The sequence below is a fragment of the Gekko japonicus genome, unplaced genomic scaffold (genome assembly GCF_001447785.1).
Source record: "Gekko japonicus isolate JY-2015 unplaced genomic scaffold, Gekko_japonicus_V1.1 scaffold426, whole genome shotgun sequence".
Lineage (NCBI taxonomy): Eukaryota > Metazoa > Chordata > Lepidosauria > Squamata > Gekkonidae > Gekko > Gekko japonicus.
Window position 1 is genome coordinate 581,165 of NW_015160848.1, and position 22,301 is coordinate 603,465.

Below are 22,301 nucleotides of genomic sequence, written 5' to 3' on the forward strand. Positions count from 1 at the left end.
AAGACATTAAAGATTAAAGTAAGTCCATTATACCTTCTTCTTGCTGTTTACGATATATACAGTAAGAAAGAAAGACAGAAAGATGGGAAGTACGTTTAGGAAGTTTCTCCTTTGGGGGGGGGAAATCTTGATGAGAGGGGTGATATTTTTATCTCTCCATGCTCACGTCAGAAGGAAGGAAGGAAGGAAGGAAGGAAGGAAGGGAGGGAGGGGGCACCTGAAGAGATCCCTCGGCATAGGGAGAAAAGGGGGGAATGCAAGTGTCCCTCTTCAATGAGAAATGTACTGAGAAAATTGGAATGCTGCCTCTCCAGAGCCGATTTGAAACATCTTCATGAATGAAATGTAAGGTGGAAGTTCCATGTCCTCGATTATCCACTAATGTTTGGGTGCTCATCCTCCAGGTGGTTCCTGGCAATAAAGATTCGCTCCCAACCACTGCTAGTCTTGTTTACCTATTCTTTCTGTATCTGAAATGGCAGCAGATACTCCCCAGATACCATGCTGTGCATCAGCTTTCCCCAAGCAGAAGTCCTAGAACTGTAAAGACAGAAACAGAGAAATTAATCTGAGACGCTCGCAAATGTTAATTCCTTGTCCAGTCATATACTCTTCAGTTTACTCTCCAGTGCGGAATGAAAGGACAGTTACTTTGTTACAGATCCCTGACAAAGGGTGATTAGCCTCTTGGAAGCTTAAATCACTAAAATTGTGTTGGTGTCTAAGGCACCCCTGGACCCAGATCTAGCATTTCTACACACGTAACAAAGAAGATGTCCCAACTTTAAAAAAAAAAAAATCAAGCAAGCAATATTTTATTTTTTGCCATTACAAACCGGTCCCACAATTTGTCGTGCCAGGCAGTGAGTGTTGTGGGGTGCAGGTGATTTCCAAGACGCTGCTATTGTTATGTTGGCTGTTGCTAGTAGTATTGAGGTGAGTGTTTTGGTGTTGCCTTTTATTGAGTTATCCCATCTATTTAACAGCCTGATTTCTGGTTTGCAGGAGATCGTCTGCGAGGTAATCTCGTTAATTTGGGGTGTTACTTCTTTCCAGTATTGGAAAGTCCATGAGCAAAAAAAAAAAAAATCAAGCAAGCAATATTTTAGACACCTTTTTGTCTTGCTTTTCTCTGTTCATTTCAGAAGGTTAGGTTAGATGTAGTAGCTCAAGCCATAAAAAATACATATATTATGAAAAACCTATGCATTTATCCATCTCACCAACTTCGTTACCCTCCTTTGTTCTGAGTTGAATAGGATTCACTCCCGGGGAGAAATATTTACACTTCAAACTGTAAGTGGTTTATTCTTCAGACCGTCACGTTGACATTTCCCATCCTTTCACAATGTAATTCCAGACTCGCCGCCACCTTCCCAAGATGTCCTGCTGTCCTCCATCCTGTGCCATCCCATCCTGCTCCCCATGCTGCTCCCCATGTGACTACCCAAAAGGCGGTCTGGGCAGACTGGGTTGCTGCCCCAGTCCCTGTGGCCCCTCTTCATGCTGGGGTAGCTCAACATCGGCACGTTGCCTTGGCCTCACCAGTGGGGCCAGCGTCTCCTGCATCAACCAGATCCCACCCTCGGAAGTCACCATACAGCCACCTCCTTCAACCGTCGTGATCCCGGGGCCAGTTCTGGCTGCCAGCTGTGAGCCTCTCCGCGTGGGAGGGTACACGGCCTGCTCCGGCTGCCCCCCTTGTGGTCGCCTCTGCTAAGCAGGAAGGGGAGCTTCACATGAATGGGAATGAAACGGGTACCTGAACAGTATGGAACGGACTGACGGCTGACAACTTCGTGGACTTGGGTGTCAGAAAGAATGACACTTCCTAGTTCAAATCAAGATCAGTTGGCTCTTAGCAGCATCTCAAATGCTCATGACCACAAACAGGGGATAGTTAATTTGCATCCTCTGCACTCTCAGCATGATCTTTTTTCTCATTATGCCTCGTTTTGTTTTCTGAAACATATGATGAACTGGAGATGAGAAGGGTATGAGCATTTTCCCTCTGTGGGGAAAGGTCTGCCTGCCTGAACAGTAACCTGTGTTCACCTCAGTATTCTTTTGCTTTGGCTTTGTAGCCTTTCAGTTATCCCAGTTAAATGGGCAGTGGAAAGGCGACTGTTTGTTGAGTAAAGCAAGTATGTCTGTCATCCCTCAAACTGTTTCAATGCTAATTATGTTAACCCCCCTCCTTTCCCCCCAATAAAGCTTCTTCCTGCATCAAAATTTCTTCTGTGGATTCAGTTTCTTCTGATTTCTAAGAACTTGAAAAGTGGGGAGGGGCTGTCGCTCAGTGGTAGAGCACATAGGAATAGACCCAGATTCAGTGCTGGGCTTCTCGATCCCAGGCAGCAGAAGTTGAGAAGGTACATGATGCCATGATGAGCAGATGCCATTTAGAGGAGTCCACATTGAGTGACTAGTAAAACGTAAAAGTAAAGGTTCCCTTGCTTGAAAGCCAGTTGAGTCCGACTCTAGGGTTGCGGTGCTCATCTCTGTTTCAAAGCCGAAGAGCCAGCACTGTCCGAAGACGTTTCCGTGGTCATGTGGCCGGCATGACTAAACACCAAGGCACACGGAATGCTGTTACCTTCCCACTGAAGTGGTACCTATTTATCTACTTGCAATTTCTTGCTTTTGAATTGCTAGGTTGGCAGGAGCTGGAACTAGAGATGAGAGCTCACGCCGTCATGCGGCGCACTCGAGTTTCGAACTGCTGAACTACCGACCTTCCACAGTCTGCAGTTCAGGGTTTTAACCACTTGAGCCACCACATGACCCAGTATAAAAGGGCTTTTCCTGTTTATATGACTTGCTGGCCCAGAACAGAGATCCTTCTAGTTCTGCAGTCAGCCAGACACTTTTGGGAAATCACAAAGATACCTGCCCTCTTCAGCTTCTTGTCTTGTGATCAAAAATCCCTCAAATTGTATAAGTATGTGTGGGCAAAACTTTTTGAAGATGATTACAGCCATATACAAAGAACAATGGGCGAAAATACTTGCTAATGGGGAGTTAACACAAAATATTCCCATCCAGAAAGGAACAAGGCAAGGCTGTCCACTGTCACCATTACTCTTTATCTTTGGTTTAGAGACCTTAAATGATAGGGTAAAAAATAATACAAATATTCCAGAACTTAAAGTTAAAGGAGAACAATATAACCTGCAAGCCTTCGCTGACGATCTGGTTTTTATTCTGGAAAACCCCACAACATCCATAGTACATTTAATGAACCAAATTCAAGAATACGGTGTATTAGCAGGTCTTAAAATTAATCTTAAGAAAACTAAGATACGAACAAAAAATTGTAATAAGGAAGAAATAAGGACTATACAATTGAATACAACTATGGAGGTGACAAGCAAAGTGAACTATTTAGGTATTATGATTACAAATAATAACACACAACTATATGAAAACAACTATAAAACTTTAATAGAAGAAATTTAAAAAGATCTCCAAAAGTGGCAGGATCTCCATATTTCATTTATGGGTAGAATTGCCACCATAAAAATGAATATTTTGCCTCAATTTTTGTTCTTAGCTCAAACTATACCAGTATTGAAAAATTATAAAATATGTAAAGAACTAGACCAAATAGTGAGAAAATTCATTTGGCAAGCTAAAAGAGTGCGTATTGGATTGAAGCTGCTCCGTGATAAAAAAGAAAGAGGAGGTCTGGGAATACCAGACTGGCAACTTTACTACAAAGTGGCAGCGATGGGATGGATATGAGATTGGCTTTTACTAGAAGATAAAAGAACTCTTAAGTTAGAAGGTCATGACTTACACATGAGCTGGCACGCCTATGTGTGGTATGACAAAGACAAAACACAACAAGACTTTCATAAGCACATTATAAGAGAAACTCTAATAAAAATATGGAGAAATCTAAAGGAAAAATTTTATGATAAAATACCCAGGTGGGTCTCACCGTTACAGGCTTTTATAATGCCAAATTTAATGACTGAAAATAAAAATGTTAGCTATGAAATCTTGTTAACAATGGAAAATGAATTGAAATCTTTTGAAACACTACAAACACTAAACATTAATCTCACCAGCTGGGAGACAATAGAACTAAAATCACGATTTGGCAAAGACAAAATAAAAAACTTTGTAAAAACAAAATCTGATTTAGACAAAATTTGGTTGTCATCGGCAGACAAAATGATACAAAAAGTATATAACTTCTTACTAAATGAGGTGATGCAAGTCTAAACAATAAAACCTTGTATGAGAATGTGGATGAAGGATCTGGGATCTAATATAAGTTTAGAAAAATGGAATAAAATATGGAGTTCAATAAAACTACTAAGAGCTACATCATATAAAGAAAACATTTTAAAAATGTTCTACAGGTGGCATTGGACTCCAGATAAGATGGAAAAATGTTATAAAAATGTGTCAGGGAATTGCTGGAGATGTAAAAGAAATATTGGCTCGTATTATCATATATGGTGGAGGTGCGAAAAGTTAGTTAAGTTTTGGAAAACCATAAAGCAACTAATTGCGGAAATAGTGGGAATAGATCTGGCGTTAGACCCAGAAATATTTTTGTTAAATATATTACCAGAAGGGATAAAGTATAACGATACATGTTTGATTCTATATATCCTTACTATGTCCAGAATACTTATAGCTAAATGTTGGAAATCAGATAAAATTCCAAGAAGTGAAGAATTAATTATAAATATTATGGAAATAAAAGAAATGGATAAAGTAAATACGATTTTGTCGGGAAAGGATGAAAATATGTTTTAAAAAGATGGCAGAAAGTAGACAGTTGGTTTGGAAAAAAATATGTAAAGGAAACTCCAAATTATGATGTATATGAGTATACGTTATGTGATTTTTGTTATGGAAAATAGTTAAGTAAACTATGAAAAAAAATTGTATAAGTATGAAAACCTAGAAGCAGGATTAGAATAAGGCATAAAGGGGAAAAAATATGTAAGCACACTCGTCACTGGTATAGTTAATGGTGCCACTTCTTTTAGAAAATCACCTTCTAGTACTGCCTTGTTATACTGCAGGCTTACTCCCTTTAATAAAATGAACCCCTTGAACTGTGTGGTTGTAAATTGTAGAACAAAACAGTTGTAAACCAAAAGGACTGAAATCACAAAGTCAGCGAGGAATTAATAAAGCAAAGGGTTGGAACACTTTCCCTATGAGGAAAGGTTAAGGCGCTTAGGGCTCTTTAGCTTGGAGAAACGACGACTGAGGGGTGACATGATTGAGGTTTATAAGATTATGCATGGGAAAGAGCAGGTAGAGAAAGAGGTACTTTTCTCCCTTTCTCACAATACAAGAACCCGTGGGCACTCCATGAAATTGCTGAGCGGTCGGGTTAGAACAGATAAAAGGAAGGACTTCTTCACCCAAAGAGTGATTAACACATGGAATTCACTGCCACAGGAAGTGGTGGCAGCTACAAGCATGGACGGCTTCAAAAGGGAATTAGATAAGCATATGGAGCAGAGGTCCATCAGTGGCTATTAGCCACAAGGTATAGCTAGGGGCTCTGGGGCAAGGGATGCTCTGTCTTCTTGGTGCTTGGGGGGGGGGTCAACAGTGGGAGGGCTTCTAATGTCCTGGCCCCACTGGTGGACCTCCTGATGGCACTGGTATTTCTGGCCACTGTGGGATACAGAGTGTTGGACTGGATGGGCCTTTGGCCTGATCTGGCTGGCTCTCCTTTTCCGCCGGGCAAAAGGAAAGTTCCAGTCTTCATTTGCCTCGTCTGTCAATTGCCCTCCTATCTCCCATTTCCTCCAGCATGCATTGCTCACTCCTCCTCTGTTTTAGCCTCACAATGACCCTGTGAGGTAGGCAAGCATGCGCACGCAAGTGGCCTGGGGTCACCCTTTGAGCTTCAGTCCTGAGTGGGGAACTGCACCCGACTCTCCATGATGCTGGTCTGACTCCTTAAAAACAACAACACGTGTTTATCTCTTGCTTGAGAGCAAGTTTAGTGCAGTGGTTAGAAGCACGGACTCTAATCTGGGGGAACCAGGTTTGCATGTTGTAGTACTACATAAAAGCTTGATAGGATTGCTGAGATGTTTTCGTGGAGGGAAGACCCAGAAGACAACCGTCACTTCAAAGTAGCTTGCTGAGCGCAAGTTGAAGGCCTGTCACCAATTGTATCCTGCTGATTCTCTTTAGTCCACCTCCTCCAACTGCAAAAGGCAGTTATTATAAATAATTTACATACTTTTCTTCAACCAGACTTGGGGCTAAGTTGTTCAGAGCACCTGCTGGATATGCAGATGTTCCCCAGTTCATTTCCAGGGACGTCAAATTAAATTAAGGCCAGGTAGTAGTTGATGTGAGAATTCGACCTAAGACCCTGGAGAGCCACTGCTGGTCTATTTAGTATGGAAACTCTTCCCCTTGATATCTTGGAAGTCAGGACCCCATCTCTCCATTTGGGATCTGAACAGAACAAGCTCAGAAATGTAAACCTACTAAATACCCTCGCTGGAACAAACATCGGTAATCAGAAACAAAATAAGGGACGAAGACTAACCATCATACATTAAAAATTATGAGATAATAGATTATGAGCCACGTGTATAACACCAGGAACAAATTCTGCAGCTTCAAAGAGATGATTTTATACCTTTAAAAATTATAGCTGGATCTATGTACCGATGTGTTTGTAACTCTGGCCTGGGTCCTTGGAATCATTTTTATACTGATGTGTTCATTCAAGTGTATAAAAACAATGAAGTATTTTATCTGCTTACTTTATGCCGTTCTCCCCAGAGGGGAACATAAAACAGGCAGCAGTCCCCTCTATGAATTCATCTTAGCCTTCCACGGCCAATAGGAGAGTTGCTGCTGCTGTTCTAATGTGCCAATAAGCTTGGGCCCTGCTCTTTAAAATGGGAGGCATGGGCACCGTTCTGCAGTGTCCAGCGTACCGTGGAGAGTACACCAGTAACTGTTTTTGAACCTGTGGCCCCTAGAGCGCCAGTGAAGAGAAAAACTACCACTAGAAGGCAGAAGCTTAGCAGTGACTCTGACCAGGTGAATGAATTGAATTGTTTTCAAAAGGCCTTTTTACTTTACCAGAAAAAAAAGAGACAAGAAGGGACTGAAATCTGTACACCAGAGAAAAGATGGTGAATCCAGGGTGGGGAAAGTCCTACTTTGAATCAGCAACCAGATGTGTGCTGCCCCAGCCAGCATTTTAAACTGTAGTTATGTAGAACTGCCATATATCTTTAAGAGCAGTGGTCCCTGGGAATTGAAGTCTTTAGTTAGACATCCCACAGCATCCGGCACACAGACGCATGAGGATTCGAGTTTTGCAGTTCTCTTCCCGTGGCCTTTGTTCTCTTTAAATGGCAAGGAGGTGGGGATGCACAATCCTTTTCACCATGAGCCAGTGAACTGAATTAGATTACAAAATATGTGAATTTCACCAGTTATTCAGCTTTGATTGTGAGTAAGAACTCTTCTGAATGCATGTCGAGCTTAATGAAAATGATATAATTCTACTTGACTCTGGCCATGCGTTTGAATCACGTCCAGAAGGTGCGCTGTTGACTTAGCGCCAGACGGAACAAGATGTGCTATTTCAGGTGTGTAGAACTGAATGAAAAATATGTGTGAAGGGGGATGCGGTTTAGGGTCCCCCCCCCCTCATTTTTTTGCGTTTGTAGGTCTGTTTTTAGAAATACCGCATTGTGGATTTGGCTGAGAATCGTGGTCCAGTTCACAGAGTCCTACAAGAATATGTGGGAATGGCCGGTGATGATATCCTTCCTGTGGACAGACAAAAGCCACGTTCTGCAATGTACAAACTGGTTACAGCAGTAGCTTATTCAATGATCAATTACTGCACCAATGACCTCTCTTTCTCCAGATGTGAAGGTTGTGGTCTAGATGAACAAGCTCAGCTGGCGCATGAATGTTCGATACAGCAGTCTGCTTTTCATGAAGAGAACTTAAAGTATATGTGTGTTGCAATCTGAACATGAGCCCTGCGCTGTATATGATCACTGCGGTTGGTTTTTTCCCTGCATTGTTTCCGCATGAGCCAAAATCACATTACAGCATTGGCCAACATTGTAGAACGTGTACGTTCAGCACCCAGACCCTGTGAGGATTTGAGAGCAATGTTTCAGAAATGCCACCAACCGTATGTGACACTTGTTGAAAAATTTGTGTATAATACAGTTCAGAATTGCATGTCTTTGAGAATCTTTGTATAATAAAATGTAACAAGCATTCACACTCTACTAAAAAGTCTGTAACTATTGTCTCTTGTATAAAAATTGTATTCAGAAACCATTGATTGATGTTTGTGAAAAAAGGCTTTTTGTGTGGAGGACTTTAGTTTATCTTCCCCCCCTCTCTGTGTGTTTGTGTGTGTGTGTGTCTGTTTCCACACAGTTGTTTCCACACAGGATCAGAGTATGGGGCCGGGTTCAGTTTGGCACCCCTAAGGGCCGTCCTGCTCTAGGTGACCGCCTAGTTCGCCTAGTGAGTGAGCCGGCCCTGCGTCCGATGCTCACTCTAAAGCACCAGTGGCGGGTTGAACTGGAAATTATTGTTTCTTCTCCTACCAACTAAGAGAAGGTTGTGGGGGCTGTGGAAAGGTTTTATCTCTTTCTATCTCTAAGTGTGAGTGTGTGCCATGCTGGCTCTCAGCCCACGTTTTTGCAGCACAAGTGGGAAAAGGGAGCCTTCGAAAGGAAAAGTTCTTTCAGCTCTCCTTTTTTTCCAAACCACAAGAAGAAGAATGAGATATTGGATTTATACCCCGCCCTTCACTACCCAAGGGAGTCTCAGAGTGGCTTACAAACTCCTTTTCAGTTCCCCTCCCCGCAACAGACACCCGGTGAGCAAGGTGGGGCTGAGAGAGCTCTGACAGAAACTGCTCTTTTTCAAGGACAGCTCTTACCAGAACTACGGCTTGCCCGAGGTCATCCAGCCAGGTGCAAGTGGAGGAGTGGGGAATCAAACCCAGTTCTCCCAGATTAGAGATTGGATTTATACCCCGCCCTTCACTACCCAAAGGTGTCTCAGAGCGGCTTACAAACTCCTTTCCCTTCCCCTCTCCACAACAGACACCCTGTGAGGTAGGTGGGGCTGAGATAACTATTGACAGAAACTGTTCTTTTTCAAGGACAGCTGTGCCAGAGCTATGGCATGCCCAAGGTCATTCAGCCAGGTGCAAGTGGAGGAGTGGGGAATCAAACCCGGTTCTCCCAGATTAGAGTCCGCGCACTTAACCACAACACCAAACTGTCTTCTGCGCATTGACATACCTTCCCTCCTTTCCCTGTACAACCCCCCAGAGGTTTGCAGTTTCTCTTTCCAGCAGGGAGCAGAGTCTGAGAGAGCTGACTTCTGTTAAGTTCAGTCAACAGAGTCGAAGAGAGCAGTCTTCTGTTAAGAATCCATCAGAGTGCTGTGAAAAGCATTAGGATTCTAGAGAAGAAAGAAGTAATACTTATAGAGCACATATTAGAGAGTAGAGAGAGTCAAATCCTAATATTGTCAAAGTTTCATAGGAGTGTGAGGAAAAGAAGCTGACAGAAACTTGAGTTAAAAGAAAGGGAGAGATTTAACTGAGCAAAATATATTAAAGCTTTGGACTCATTTAGAAGAGAAAATAAGATTTGATAGAGAAGAGGAATTCGGAAGAGAACAGCTTAGTCAGAGAGGTTTAGCACCCACTGTTATATTTACGGAAGAGATAAATTGCTAAACATCCTGAAACCAATATGCTTCTTGGTGAGAGGGTTGGAATCCAAGTCTTACAAGGAAAGGCTGAAAGAGTTGGGTATGTTTAGCCTGGGAAAGAGAAGGCTTAGAGGGGACATGATTGCAGTCTTCTAGTATTTGAAGGGCTGTCATGATGAAGATGGAGCAGATCTATTCTCTTTTGCTCCGGATTGCAAGACTAGATCTAATGGGTGGAAATTACAAGGGAGTTGTTGCCGGCTAAATATCAAGAGAAACTTCCTAACTGTAAGAGTGGTGGAGCAGTGGAACAGTCTGCCTCAGGAGGTGGTGGATGCTTCTTCGCTGGACGTTTTCGAGCGAAGGCTGGATGACCATCTTTCGGGTATGTTGTAGGTATGTAGGGCTCTCTTTCAGCTATGCTCCTGCAGAGTTCAGGGGGTTAGAGTAGATGACCTGCAAGGTCCCTTCCAACTCTAACATTCTATGATTCCATGACATAAAACTTTATTTTGTTTTATGAAAACCTGGAGTCTCATCCTCAGGACTACATAGTCAAATGAAGGGGCCTTGTAATTTAGGCACTACGCTATAAGAAAGGTTAAATAATAAGATTGGGGTTAAATTTCTGGTGGCAGCATTAAATACATAGAGAAAGAGTGAGAAATAACAACAACGAATGAGAAACAATGAGAAAAGTGAAAGGCACACCATATCTAACCACAATAATAAAAGTGAGAAGTGACAACATCTCCATTCTGAAGGACAGGGATAGGGCAAGTGCCAATCATCCTGAGAATTCCTCATTGCTGCCATTGTCAGGGAAAGTCACAACTTCTTCGAACAACCTACAGACAGTCAGAGTCTGAAATCCATTTTGATCAAAGATGGAGGCTTTAACTGAGCCAATCAGAAGCAAAAACCAGTGTTGGCCTTGTTGGGTAAATAAGGCACACAGAGACTAGAGTTATTAATGAAAATAAAGTTCTTTATACCTAATTCCAGGGGTCATTTAGCAGAAAAAGAGGTGCAGGAGCTCATTAGCGAAATTTATTAGCATAACTTATTTGCATATGCCACACACCCTGACATCACCTAAAGTGTGTCAGAAAGCAACACCCACCGCTCAGGCTCCACTGGACTGTTTTGGATTGCTAGCTATGGGGGAGGGGGGGACATGCAGATCTGTCCTCACAGAGGAGGGAGAGTTTGTGCCTGAATAAAACATGGTCTTAAAGATGCCACTGGACTGTTTTGGATTGCTACCAATGGGGGGGGGGAATGCGCAGATCTGCCCTCATGGAGGAAGGAGAGCTTGTACCTGAAGGCGGGAAGGGGGGAGGCTCTGCAATTTACCTGGCTGCTTCTTGGGCTTCATGGCCTGACTGAGGGCTGCTGGGAGCAGGGGGCGGGGCTTGTTGCATGTGTCCACCCCCTGGGCTCCTTACTGCCGGAGCTTCGCTCCTGTGTGCTCCTGCAGGAAATGACCCCTGTCTAATTCTATTAGGAATGGGGGAAACAGGAAAGTTCTAATAAAGTCCTAACCTACATATTTATACAGCACAATAGGATAATACATACCACAAGTCTCTAGGAGGGAAAGGTAGAAGCTTAGGGCGAGGCTGCTGAGCAAGTAACCTCTCTTCTAGAACCTTAACAGGAAGAAGCTCAAGCTCATTAGCCAACCCCAACACTGGTCAATTAAAACCATCCAATCAGTTTCTCAAACACAACAACTGGCATACAGGATTGGCTCTGAGCCAGGTTGCACTTCCGGGTCAGGTCTCTGATAGAATCATAACAAACATGTTAACCCTATAATGACTGAAATATAGATCTTGCCATAACCCCACCAGGCCTGACATCCAGAATGGACAATAACTCAGCATCCCATTCCACCCAGGACAATATATCAGAATCCCTTTCCACTAGGAAGAAGAGAAGATGGGTAGGTTTTTAGACCCCACTTATCCAGATTAGAGCCTGCCTCTCTTAACCACTACGCCACCTTGGTTGTCCCCCCCCCCCTACAAATCAACCTTCACAGACACATAATCAAAACCTTAATTATTACAATAATAACATCCCCTCTAGCAGTTCAAGAACCTCAGACCCAAGTAAGAACCTGGCTATGGAATTGAAATCACAGAGGCTGCTACTGAGAAAAAGAGTCTACCTTCATGTGTTAAGGATGTCTACCCGTAGAGATATATTGTGGATGACCACTATAAATATGAGGAGACAGAGGAGACCACAAGTGTGTGTGTGTGTGTGTGTGTCTAGATGACAGCACGAGGTTGGAAGGGGTTAACAGTGTCAGGTTTTCCCTTTTTAAGTTATTTCACCTGGTGTTGGAATGCTGGAGATATCTTCTCTCCCCTTGGAATGAATCCTAGATGGACTTAATTGTTTCACATACTCTATAAGTTAGGAGGGGGTCATTTTTCTTTGGAACAAGAAGAAAGGGGGGAGGAGAATATTTCAGCTCAGACCAGGCTGGTACTGAGCAACCTTCGGATGATACACCAGAATCAGCCTACTGTTTCCCCATACACCACTAGTTGGGTAATTGCTTCATGAAATCCTTAAAAGAACTATTTGCCAAATGGGCAACAATACGACACACTATGTTTCAGAAAGATTGGCGAAACTTTGCTGAGGAAAGGAACAGCATCCAGTTACTTGAAGATCCTCTGGTAAGAATCGGAAAGCAAGAGAACAAAAGAAGAAATCTGCAGGTAAACTGAGGTTCTCTTCCTCATCAAAGTCTGAAAATGGGGAATAGTTGAAGGGAGATGGTAGAAATGAACTTTACTCAATGGAAAGCAAATGCGTCATGCTGTTGGATCCCCAAGCATCGAGAATAAATCCACGTTTTGAAGAAAAGCAAAATTTATTTCAAAGCTTTGGCAAGACACTCAAACACGTTCTTTGTTAGAACTGACTACAAACGGGTAGGGCAAACAAGATAAAGGGATTTGAACCAGGTACAGGACCAATGGGTCACTTTCCCGCTGGCGGGTGAAAGGAAACGGTTGCGCGCTCATTCCCTGAGAACCAAGCTATCTCCAGACATAATACAGGTGCAGTTCCCAGGCTCTAAAAGCAACAAGCTGCAGTAAAGCGTACTCCCCCAATACATCCTCCAGTTGTTTGGCTTAGGCATTACAGCAGAGCAAAATACAGGCACAGAGGCAGGGGGGGGGTAACAACTGTACAGAGATACAACTAACACAGAACACCATGGCAGCTTGCTGACACATGCCACCCCCAGAGTCCAGGTGGTGATGGGGTGCTTCAGCAAGCTTCGTTGGAAGAAGAGATGGGTGGGCCAAAAGTGGCGTGGTACTGCTGATGGAGAAGTGGGGGTAGATGTGGTTGGTGGTTCCTTCAGATGCCAGTGATGGGCCAGTGAGGGGGAGGCTGGGCACCACAGTGCTGGAGCCATGCAGAAGACAATGCCAGGCTGCAACTCCAGGGAATGAGGACGAAGGAGCTCAGCATAACAACGGAATAACCGTGCCCCAAAAATGTCCACCCAGAGCCCCCCAAGGCTCAGGAAGTGAATGAGCCCTGGGGCATGTGACCGGGCAGCCATACTTTGAGAGGACTTGGGGGATGAACCCCAAATGAGGACCCCAGGAGAGGGCCACAGGGAAGGACCAAACATTAAAATACTGGAATATGAAAAGGTCTGCATTCCGGGCAAAGCAGTTAACTAGCTTCCACTCTGGTCAGACAGGAGATCCCACAGGTTCATTTTTGAACTGACTCATGTACAATTGTTGAGAACCGACTCCTATAATGCTGTATGATGAGGGGAAATGGCAGGGCAAAATGTGTTCACCCTCTAATATGACATTAAACACCTTAACCAAGTGCCATGGGGAGCTTTCAAACATTTAGCAAATTAGACACTCCGAAAACAATCACCTATTTGACATTCTTAAGAGATCGTATAAAAGCTCTTGCCACCTTCAACCATCTCCACAACTCTGCTCAGCCTCATTTCCTTGGTTCTCTTCAGGGACAAACCTTGGTAAGTCCATTATACCTTCTTCTTGTTTACAATATATACGGTAATACTTCCGATTAGGAACCGGGAGGGAAGCGTTTTACCTGTCAACCGCTTCTGAGGAGGCTCCCGTTCCCTCTCCCGGTTCCAATACACTTCTTTCCCACCTTTTTTCAGCCGCGCGGGCTTTTTTGGTTTTTTTGAACATTCGGCTTATATCGATATAACGCTATACCGATCCCATTGGAATACATTGGAATACTGGTATATCGATATATCGCTATAAGACGGACTTTTAAAAAAAAACTGTGGGGAAACAAAGCGGTGCGTGTGTGAAACGCCGAACCGCTTCTGAATCGGCTCCTTTCCGGTAGGGGCAAGCCGTGTGTGAAACGGCAGCCCTCTACCGGTTCATCTGCAAACGGAAGACTCCCGGCTTGAAACCGGGAGAAGACGGGTAATGTGAAATTCCCCGAAGTTTCTGCTTGGGGGGGGGGGGAATCTTGATGTGATCAGTTGCATTTCTATCTCTCAATGTTCAAATCAGAAGAAAGGAAGGAAAGAAGCAGAGGGCACCTGAAGAGATCCCTAGGCATAGGGAGACAAGCGTCCCTCTCTGAAATGTATTGGCCTTAATGTAGAAACATACTGAGATGATTTGGATGTTGCCTCTCCAGAGCCTATTTGAAACCTCCTCGTGAATGAACTGCAAGGTGGACTCAGATCTAGCTTTACTACACATGTAACAAAGGAGAAGTCCCATTAAAAAAAACAAAAACAAACTCAAGCAAGCAGTCTTTTAGATACCTTTTTGTCTTGCTTTTCTAAGTCTGAAATTAGCCCAAAGAGGTTAGGTTAGATGCAGTAGCTCAAGCCATTAAAAAATATTTTATGAAAAAACCCTCTGCATTCATCTATCTCACCAACTTGGTCACCCTCATTTGTTCTGAGTTGAATAGGATTCACTCCCGGGGAGAAATAGTTACGCTTCAAGCTTTAAGTGATTTATTCTTCAGACCATCACGTTGACATTTCCCATCCTTTCCTAATGTCATTCCAGACTCACCGCAACCTTCCCAAGATGTCCTGCTGTCCTCCATCCTGTGCCATCCCATCTTGCTCCCCATGTTCCCCATGCTGCTCCCCATGTGGCTACCCAACAGGCGGTCTGGGCAAGCTGGGTTGCTGCCCCAGTCCCTGCGGCCCCTCTTCATGCTGTGGCAGCTCAACACCGGCGCGTTGCCTTGGCATCACCAGTGGGGCCAGCGTCTCCTGCATCAACCAGATCCCACCATCCGAAGTCACCATACAGCCACCTCCTTGTGTTGTTACAGTCCCAGGGCCAGTTCTGGCTGCCAGCTGTGAGCCTCTCCGCGTGGGAGGGTACACGGCCTGTGCCGCCTGCCCCCCTTGTGGCCGCCTCTGCTAAGCAGGAAGGGGAACTTCACATGAATGGGAATGAAACGGCTACCTGAACAGTATGGAACGGACTGACGGCTGACAACTTCATGGACTTGGGTGTCAGAAAGAATGACACTTCCCAGATCAAATCAAGATCAGTTGGCACTTAATGACATCTCAAGTGCTCATAACCAGGGACGGGTGATATTTAATTTGTATTCTCTGTACTCTTACCATGAAGGGGTTTTTGTTTTGTTTTGTTGTGCTTCATTTCATTTTCCTTATGTTGAATTTGAGATGAGAAGTGTATGAGCATTTTCCCTCTGTGGGCCTCCTAAATGTTTCAGGAGTCCACAAAGGTCTTCCTGCCTGCGTTCACCTCTGTAGTCATTTGCTTTGTAGCCTTTCAGTTATCCCAGCTAAAGGGGCAGTGGAAGGACTGCTGTTTGCTGAGTAAACAAGATATGTTTGTCATCCCTGAAACTGCTTCACTGCAAATTATATTAACCACCCTCCCCCCCCAATAAATCTTCTTGCATCAAAATTTCTTTTGTGGATTCAGTTTCTTCCTATTTCTAAGGACTTGAAAATCGGGGAGGGGTCATTGCTCATTGGAAGAGCACACAGGAATAGATCCAGATTCCATATTGGGCTCCTAGATCCAAGGCAGCAGATGTTGAGAAGGTACACGATACTATGATGAGTTGATGCCATTTAGAGGAGTCCACTTTGAGTTCAATGACCCAGTAAAAGGCAACTTTGCTTGTTCACATGGTTGCTGGGCCAGAACAGAGATCCTTCTAGTTCTGCAGTCAGCCAGGCACTTTTGAAAAATCCAAAGAACAACACAAATGTACCTCATCTCTGCAGCTTCCTGTCTACTAGTCCTTGGTTATTTGAGTTTTATTGCTCCTGAACAGCAATATATTTATTTGTTTGTTTATTTGTTTGTTTCTTTACTTTTGATTTATATCCCGCCTTGCCCACGCAAACTGGCTCAAGGCGGCATACAACAAGTTAAAATACAATAAAGCAATAAAATACAATAAACATTTCACATAGACCAACAATTTACATAAAGTGTAAGTAAGTGCAGATTCAGTTTTCGATTGCTCATTCATCAGTGATGGCTCCTAATCAAAGGCCTGGCAGAAGACCTCCTTTTTATAGGCCCTGTGGAACTGTAAGAGGTCCCGCAGGACCCTGATGTCTTCCGGGAGCTCATTCCACCAGCGTGGAGCCGCCACTGAGAAGGCCCTGGCTCTGGTGATGGCCAATCTGGCGTCTTTCAGACCATGGAGAGTCAGACAATTTTTCGACCCTGACCTCTGTGCTCTCTGGGGGACATATGGGGAAAGGCGGTCCCTCAGGTAGACAGGCCCCCAACCATATAGGGCTTTAAAACCACAAACAGGGGATAGTTAATTTGTATTCTCTGTCCTCTCACCTTGAAATCCCCCCCCGTTATGCTTCATTTTGTTTTCCTAAAGTTATGTTGAATTTGAGATGAGAAGTGTATGGTTAGGTTAGATGCAGAGAAGAAATGTTGAAGGAGTCCACAAAGGTCTTCCTGCCTGAACAGTAACCTGCATTCACCTCCGTATTCCTTTGCTTCGTAGCGTTTCAGTTATCCTAGCTAAATGGGCAGTGGAAAGGCCACTGTTTCTTGAGTAAAGAACGTCTGTTTGTCATCCCTGAAACTGCTTCACTGCAAATTATCTCAGTGCCACTCCTTTCCCCCCCAATATAACTTCTGCCCGCATCAAAATTTCTTGTGTGGATTCAGTTTCTTCCTTTTTCTAAGAACCTGAAAAATGGAGAGGGTTCATTGCTCAAAGGAACCGCACAGAGGAATAGACCCAGATTCAGTATTAAGCTCCTCGATCCCAGGCAGCAGATGTTGAGAAGGTACATAAGTCAATGACACAGGAAAGAATTACTGTACAAGTTCAAACTGTTAAAGACACATTAACAAGTCATATAAATTTCTACTTGATTTTACTAGGTGAACTTCATCCGAAGACAGAAGCCCAGTCACAGTGCCAAGGATGTTAAAGATGGAACGTTTCGACTGAACGTCTTTTTCAACCATCCTAATGAAAAAGAAGAAAGCTTTTTACAGATTTTTTACAGATTTTTTACAAAAACCGGAATTGTTGAAGACACCTGATTACAATACAACAATAAACACAATTGTTTGAATGTACATACAATAAAACCCAATTGTTTGAATATACATACAGTTTGTAGTACTATGTTAGCCGAATTGCTCTTTAGAAGAGACAATTGGAACAGTTTAATAATCGGGATACAGATCAATGTATACGCAGGATGGGCTGAGCCGTAACGGTTCAAGAAGAGACGAAACAGAAGTTAAAATAAAACTTTCTTTACTGAATATATGCATCAAACACACAGGAATAATAATAAAACCACTCAAGCATACAAGACACTAAGGAAACAAGATAGATCACAGCACAGTTGCTTTAGCAGGAGTATCGTTGGTTTCTGGATGATATATTTACCTATGTCGTGTGCGTTGCTCCTAAAGCTTCCAGCGGGATGGGGAGGACGGGAGGGGTGGAAGATGGGGTAGAAACACGTGTAACTAGACCAGCCGGGAACACGTGGATTGACCTTAGCTGCAGACTAAGGTAAAGCGGTAATCAGGGGTTTTGGATAGCAAGGAGGACAAGAGAGGTTTAAGCAGACAGGAAGAGGTCGTTGGTAGGCAGGAAGGTAGCAGACCACTTGGCTCTGTGCAAGATGTTTTTAAGGTCTCTGCTGCTAGGGGAAGGGGTGGGCTCAAACGGATTACCAGGTAGCCCGACCCCAAAGGTCAGTGATTGGTTGTGATGTCAATATTCAAACTATTGATTATCTAGAGGGGAGGTGTCTGGGCGGAGCGGGGATACGTGCCGGGTCACCAGTATCGCTGACGTGATGGTTGCTATGTGGAATGATCTTCTGTAGTTCGTCTGGCACGGGAGGACTTAAGCTTGTCAGGTGTAGACATTCAGTCTGGGCTAGGCTTGATGACCCTCAGGGCAGTGATCAACCTTACTGTTTGCAATCATAAAGAGCTTAACGACTCCGGAGACCCTGCTGGCTAGGTGATAATCATCCTATGCAGCTGGCATTGCGTGTCAGTTTCAGTCATTAACGGACACGCCGCACATCTACCACAGCTGCGATGTCCGATCGGGTTTCTGTTGGTTTCCTCAATCTTGAAGGCATCAGCCCTGACCAACTTATCTCTTATGCTTTGTGTTTTCCTGAAGCCTATTTTTAAAGGCAACTGACATGCCCTAATGTCACTGAGGATGTGCCAGTGTTTCATAATTATGGCTTTAATGTTAAATGACTTACTTGTAAACTCTAATGCCCAGTTGAGTCTATCATCATGTGGGGGTTCCCTTTTCTCATTAAACAAATCTTTTCGATCCCGACGTACTGCTCTGAAACGGGCGTTGCTTACCACCCATTCAGGATAACCTTTCTTTAAAAACTGTTCTGTGAGTCTGTCTGCTTCTTTATTGAAGTCTTCCTCCAGGGTTGAATTACGCTTAATCCTAAGAAATTGGCTATACGGTAGATTGCACTTTAAATGATTGACATGGTGTGATTCGAAATGTAAAATAGAATTTTTATCAGTTTTTTTGTGAAATGGACGAACAGCCAACTTACCATCATGAATAAAGACAGTGGTGTCCAAATAGTTAATCTCAGAGAGGCTGGCTTCATGGGTAAATTTGATAGATCACACCATGTCAATCATTTAAAGTGCAATCTACCGTATAGCCAATTTCTTAGGATTAAGCGTAATTCAACCCTGGAGGAAGACTTCAATAAAGAAGCAGACAGACTCACAGAACAGTTTTTAAAGAAAGGTTATCCTGAATGGGTGGTAAGCAACGCCCGTTTCAGAGCAGTACGTTGGGATCGAAAAGATTTGTTTAATGAGAAAAGGGAACCCCCACATGATGATAGACTCAACTGGGCATTAGAGTTTACAAGTAAGTCATTTAACATTAAAGCCATAATTATGAAACACTGGCACATCCTCAGTGACATTAGGGCATGTCAGTTGCCTTTAAAAATAGGCTTCAGGAAAACACAAAGCATAAGAGATAAGTTGGTCAGGGCTGATGCCTTCAAGATTGAGGAAACCAACAGAAACCCGATCGGACATCGCAGCTGTGGTAGATGTGCGGCGTGTCCGTTAATGACTGAAACTGACACGTTGGTTTTTCCTGACATTAACCTTAAAGAATCCATCCGTCATTTTTCATCCTGCGCGACAAAATCGGTCGTCTATTTGTTGACATGTGCATGTAATCTAAGGTATGTCGGGCAAACATCAAGAGCATTGAGGACCCGCATTTTGGAGCACAAATCCAAGATTAAGCATAAACACCCTACCGCACCAATGGTGCAGCATTTTGAAAGATACAACCATGGCCCGAGTGATTTTAAATGCATTGTATTAGAAGTAGTTAAAAGTAAACCATTTACTAGTATGGATATTAAAAAATTACTACTTCAAAGAGAGGCATTCTGGATATTCAAACTCCAGTCAGAACATCCTAGGGGTCTAAACACCGCACTAGACTTATCATGTTTCCTAGGTGATTGATGCAACACTTGACGGGGGTCTGTTTTGGTGATCCTTTAATAGCAATAGGTATACTGTTTTGGAATGATTGTACTTAAAGGAATAGATGAAAAATGTTCAAGCACTTTAGGTTTGCTGGTAAGGTGGCTCCTCCAGCATCCAATATCATGTGACTCTTTAACAGCAATAGGCACACTGTTTTGGCATGATTACACTTAGATGAATAGAGGAACAAATGCTCAAGTACTTTGGGTTTGTTGGTAAGGTGGCTCCTCCAGCATCCAATATCATGTGACTCTTTAACAGCAATAGGCACACTGTTTTGGCATTACACTTAGATGAATAGAGGAACAAATGCTCAAGTACTTTGGGTTTGTTGGTAAGGTGGCTCCTCCAGTATCCAATATCATGTGACCTGGTTAATAGGATATAAGGAACTAGTTTGAACCTGTATGTTTAAGATTTGCTATCCGAATAAAATGCTGTAAAGATTTGGGAGCTGCTCTCAGCCAGTTTAGGTAAGAGAAATTTAAATAAGTAATTTTATATGAAGGGATTGAGGTTATGCTTTAAACAAACATGTAAGCTATAATAAGGTTATGTGATTTTTGTTTGTAGATAACTTGTACCTTTAATGGAAACATGAAGTAAAGAATAGTACTACAAACTGTATGTATATTCAAACAATTGGGTTTTATTGTATGTACATTCAAACAATTGTGTTTATTGTTGTATTGTAATCAGGTGTCTTCAACAATTCCGGTTTTTGTAAAAAATCTGTAAAAAGCTTTCTTCTTTTTCATTAGGATGGTTGAAAAAGACGTTCAGTCGAAACGTTCCATCTTTAACATCCTTGGCACTGTGACTGGGCTTCTGTCTTCGGATGTTCACCTAGTAAAATCAAGTAGAAATTTATATGACTTGTTAATGTGTCTTTAACAGTTTGAACTTGTACAGTAATTCTTTCCTGTGTCATTGACTTTACAAATTACTGGGTCCACTTGTGTTGTTCTGGTACATAAGAACATAAGAGACGCCAATGTTGGATCAGGCCAATGGCCCATCCAGTCCAACACTCTGTATCACACAGTGGCCAGAAATACCAGGTGCCATCAGGAGGTCCAGCAGTGGGGCCAGGACACTAGAAGCCCTCCCACTGTTGACCCCTCCCAAGCACATGATGAGCCGATGCCAGTTAGAGGAGTCCACATTGAGTTCAATGATCCAGTAAAGGACAACTTTGCCGGTTCAAATGGTTTGCTGGACCAGAACAGATATCCTTCTAGTTCTGCAGCCAGCCAGACACTTTTAGGGATATCCCAAAGAGATCAGAGAGGTACCTTCCACTGCAGCTACCTGTCCACCATTCCTTGGTTATTTGAGTTTTATTGCTCCTGAGCAGGAAAGTATTATTTCTGTAATGATAAAAGACTCCCCACTAGGTCTTTTAAAAGCTACCTACTCTGGGGCCCATTACATTTTTTTAAATGACATTTAAAGGATTTTCATCCTTCCTGCACATTACCAAAGTAAATAAATACAGACTGCAAAACAAGATAGAACAATGATTAAACTGTACAAGTAGCAACATTTATTTATACTCCCCTTGTCTCATTTTTGGTGTTGTGCTTTGGTGTAGTAGTTAAGAGCCCGTTTGGTGTAGTGCTTAAGAGCAGTGAACTCTAGTCAGGCGAACCAGCTTTGATTCCCCAGTCCTCAGTCCTCCACATGCCGCCAGCTGGGTGGCCTTGGGTCAGTCACAGTTCTCTCAGAGCTGTTCTCTCACGTGCAGTTCTCTCAGAGCTCTCTCCGCCCCACCTACCTCACAGAGTGTCTGTTGTGGGGAGGGGAAGAGAAGGGGATTGTAAACTGCTCCGAGACTCCAACTGAAGGGTGGGGTATAAATCCAACTCTGTGAGTCAAGGTGGTGTCAGCTATGCTGCCATGGGGGTTGGGGAGTTCATTCTGTGTCTTGTTAAGTGCTATTACATTCCTATCCCTGCTGTTCTGCCTTTGCTGAAACGCTTATCTCTACAGATGTGCAGGAGGAGGTTGTGTTGTCTGGAGGTTCTCCTCTACCGTGAGAGAATCCTGTTTCCCAGTTTTAGCTAGAGAGAAGAAGGAAAGCAGTATCCTGTGCATGTGGCAGAGGGACAAAAGGGGTACTGTTAACCCCATCTCCTGCCTATCTGAGGTCCTGGCTCAGCTCCCTTTTGCAGACCTCCTCCGACACTTGGGTTGCCTCACCCACCGGGAAGCCAGGCGCCACGGCCTCGGGTAAGTTCCCCCCCGAGCCCCCAGGAAAAGCACATCAGATGAGGTCATTGTTTTTTTATTGTTTTTGTCAAGCTTTCTCCTGATGTCCTCAGAGTACTGGCAGACACCAGGACCTGGGGGCAGGGCATTCACCAACCAGAACGAGGGACCAGGAAGCCTATCCCCAAACTTTCTTGCCTAAATTCTTGTCCTGCATTCACTATAGGGTCACCATAATTTATTTATGACTTTATGGCACTTTGCACCACCACTTTCAGGGTGCTAGAACTTCATTTGAAC

The 22,301-nt window shown here is 43.5% G+C and overlaps 1 protein-coding gene across 1 annotated transcript; it reads left to right on the plus strand.

Annotated features, from left to right (window-relative positions):
* The first annotated feature begins 1,381 nt into the window (after positions 1–1,381).
* On the plus strand, positions 1,382–1,720 carry LOC107118188 (keratin-associated protein 9-1-like). Its single transcript, XM_015420474.1, has one exon. The coding sequence runs from the start codon at positions 1,382–1,384 to the stop codon at positions 1,718–1,720; it is 339 nt and encodes a 112-aa protein (XP_015275960.1).
* Positions 1,721–22,301: the final 20,581 nt, after the last annotated feature.

What these genes read in the sequence shown, in the direction of transcription:
- LOC107118188 (XM_015420474.1), top strand. Translation starts at nt 1,382, where the DNA reads ATGTCCTGCTGTCCTCCATCCTGTGCCATCCCATCCTGCTCCCCATGC.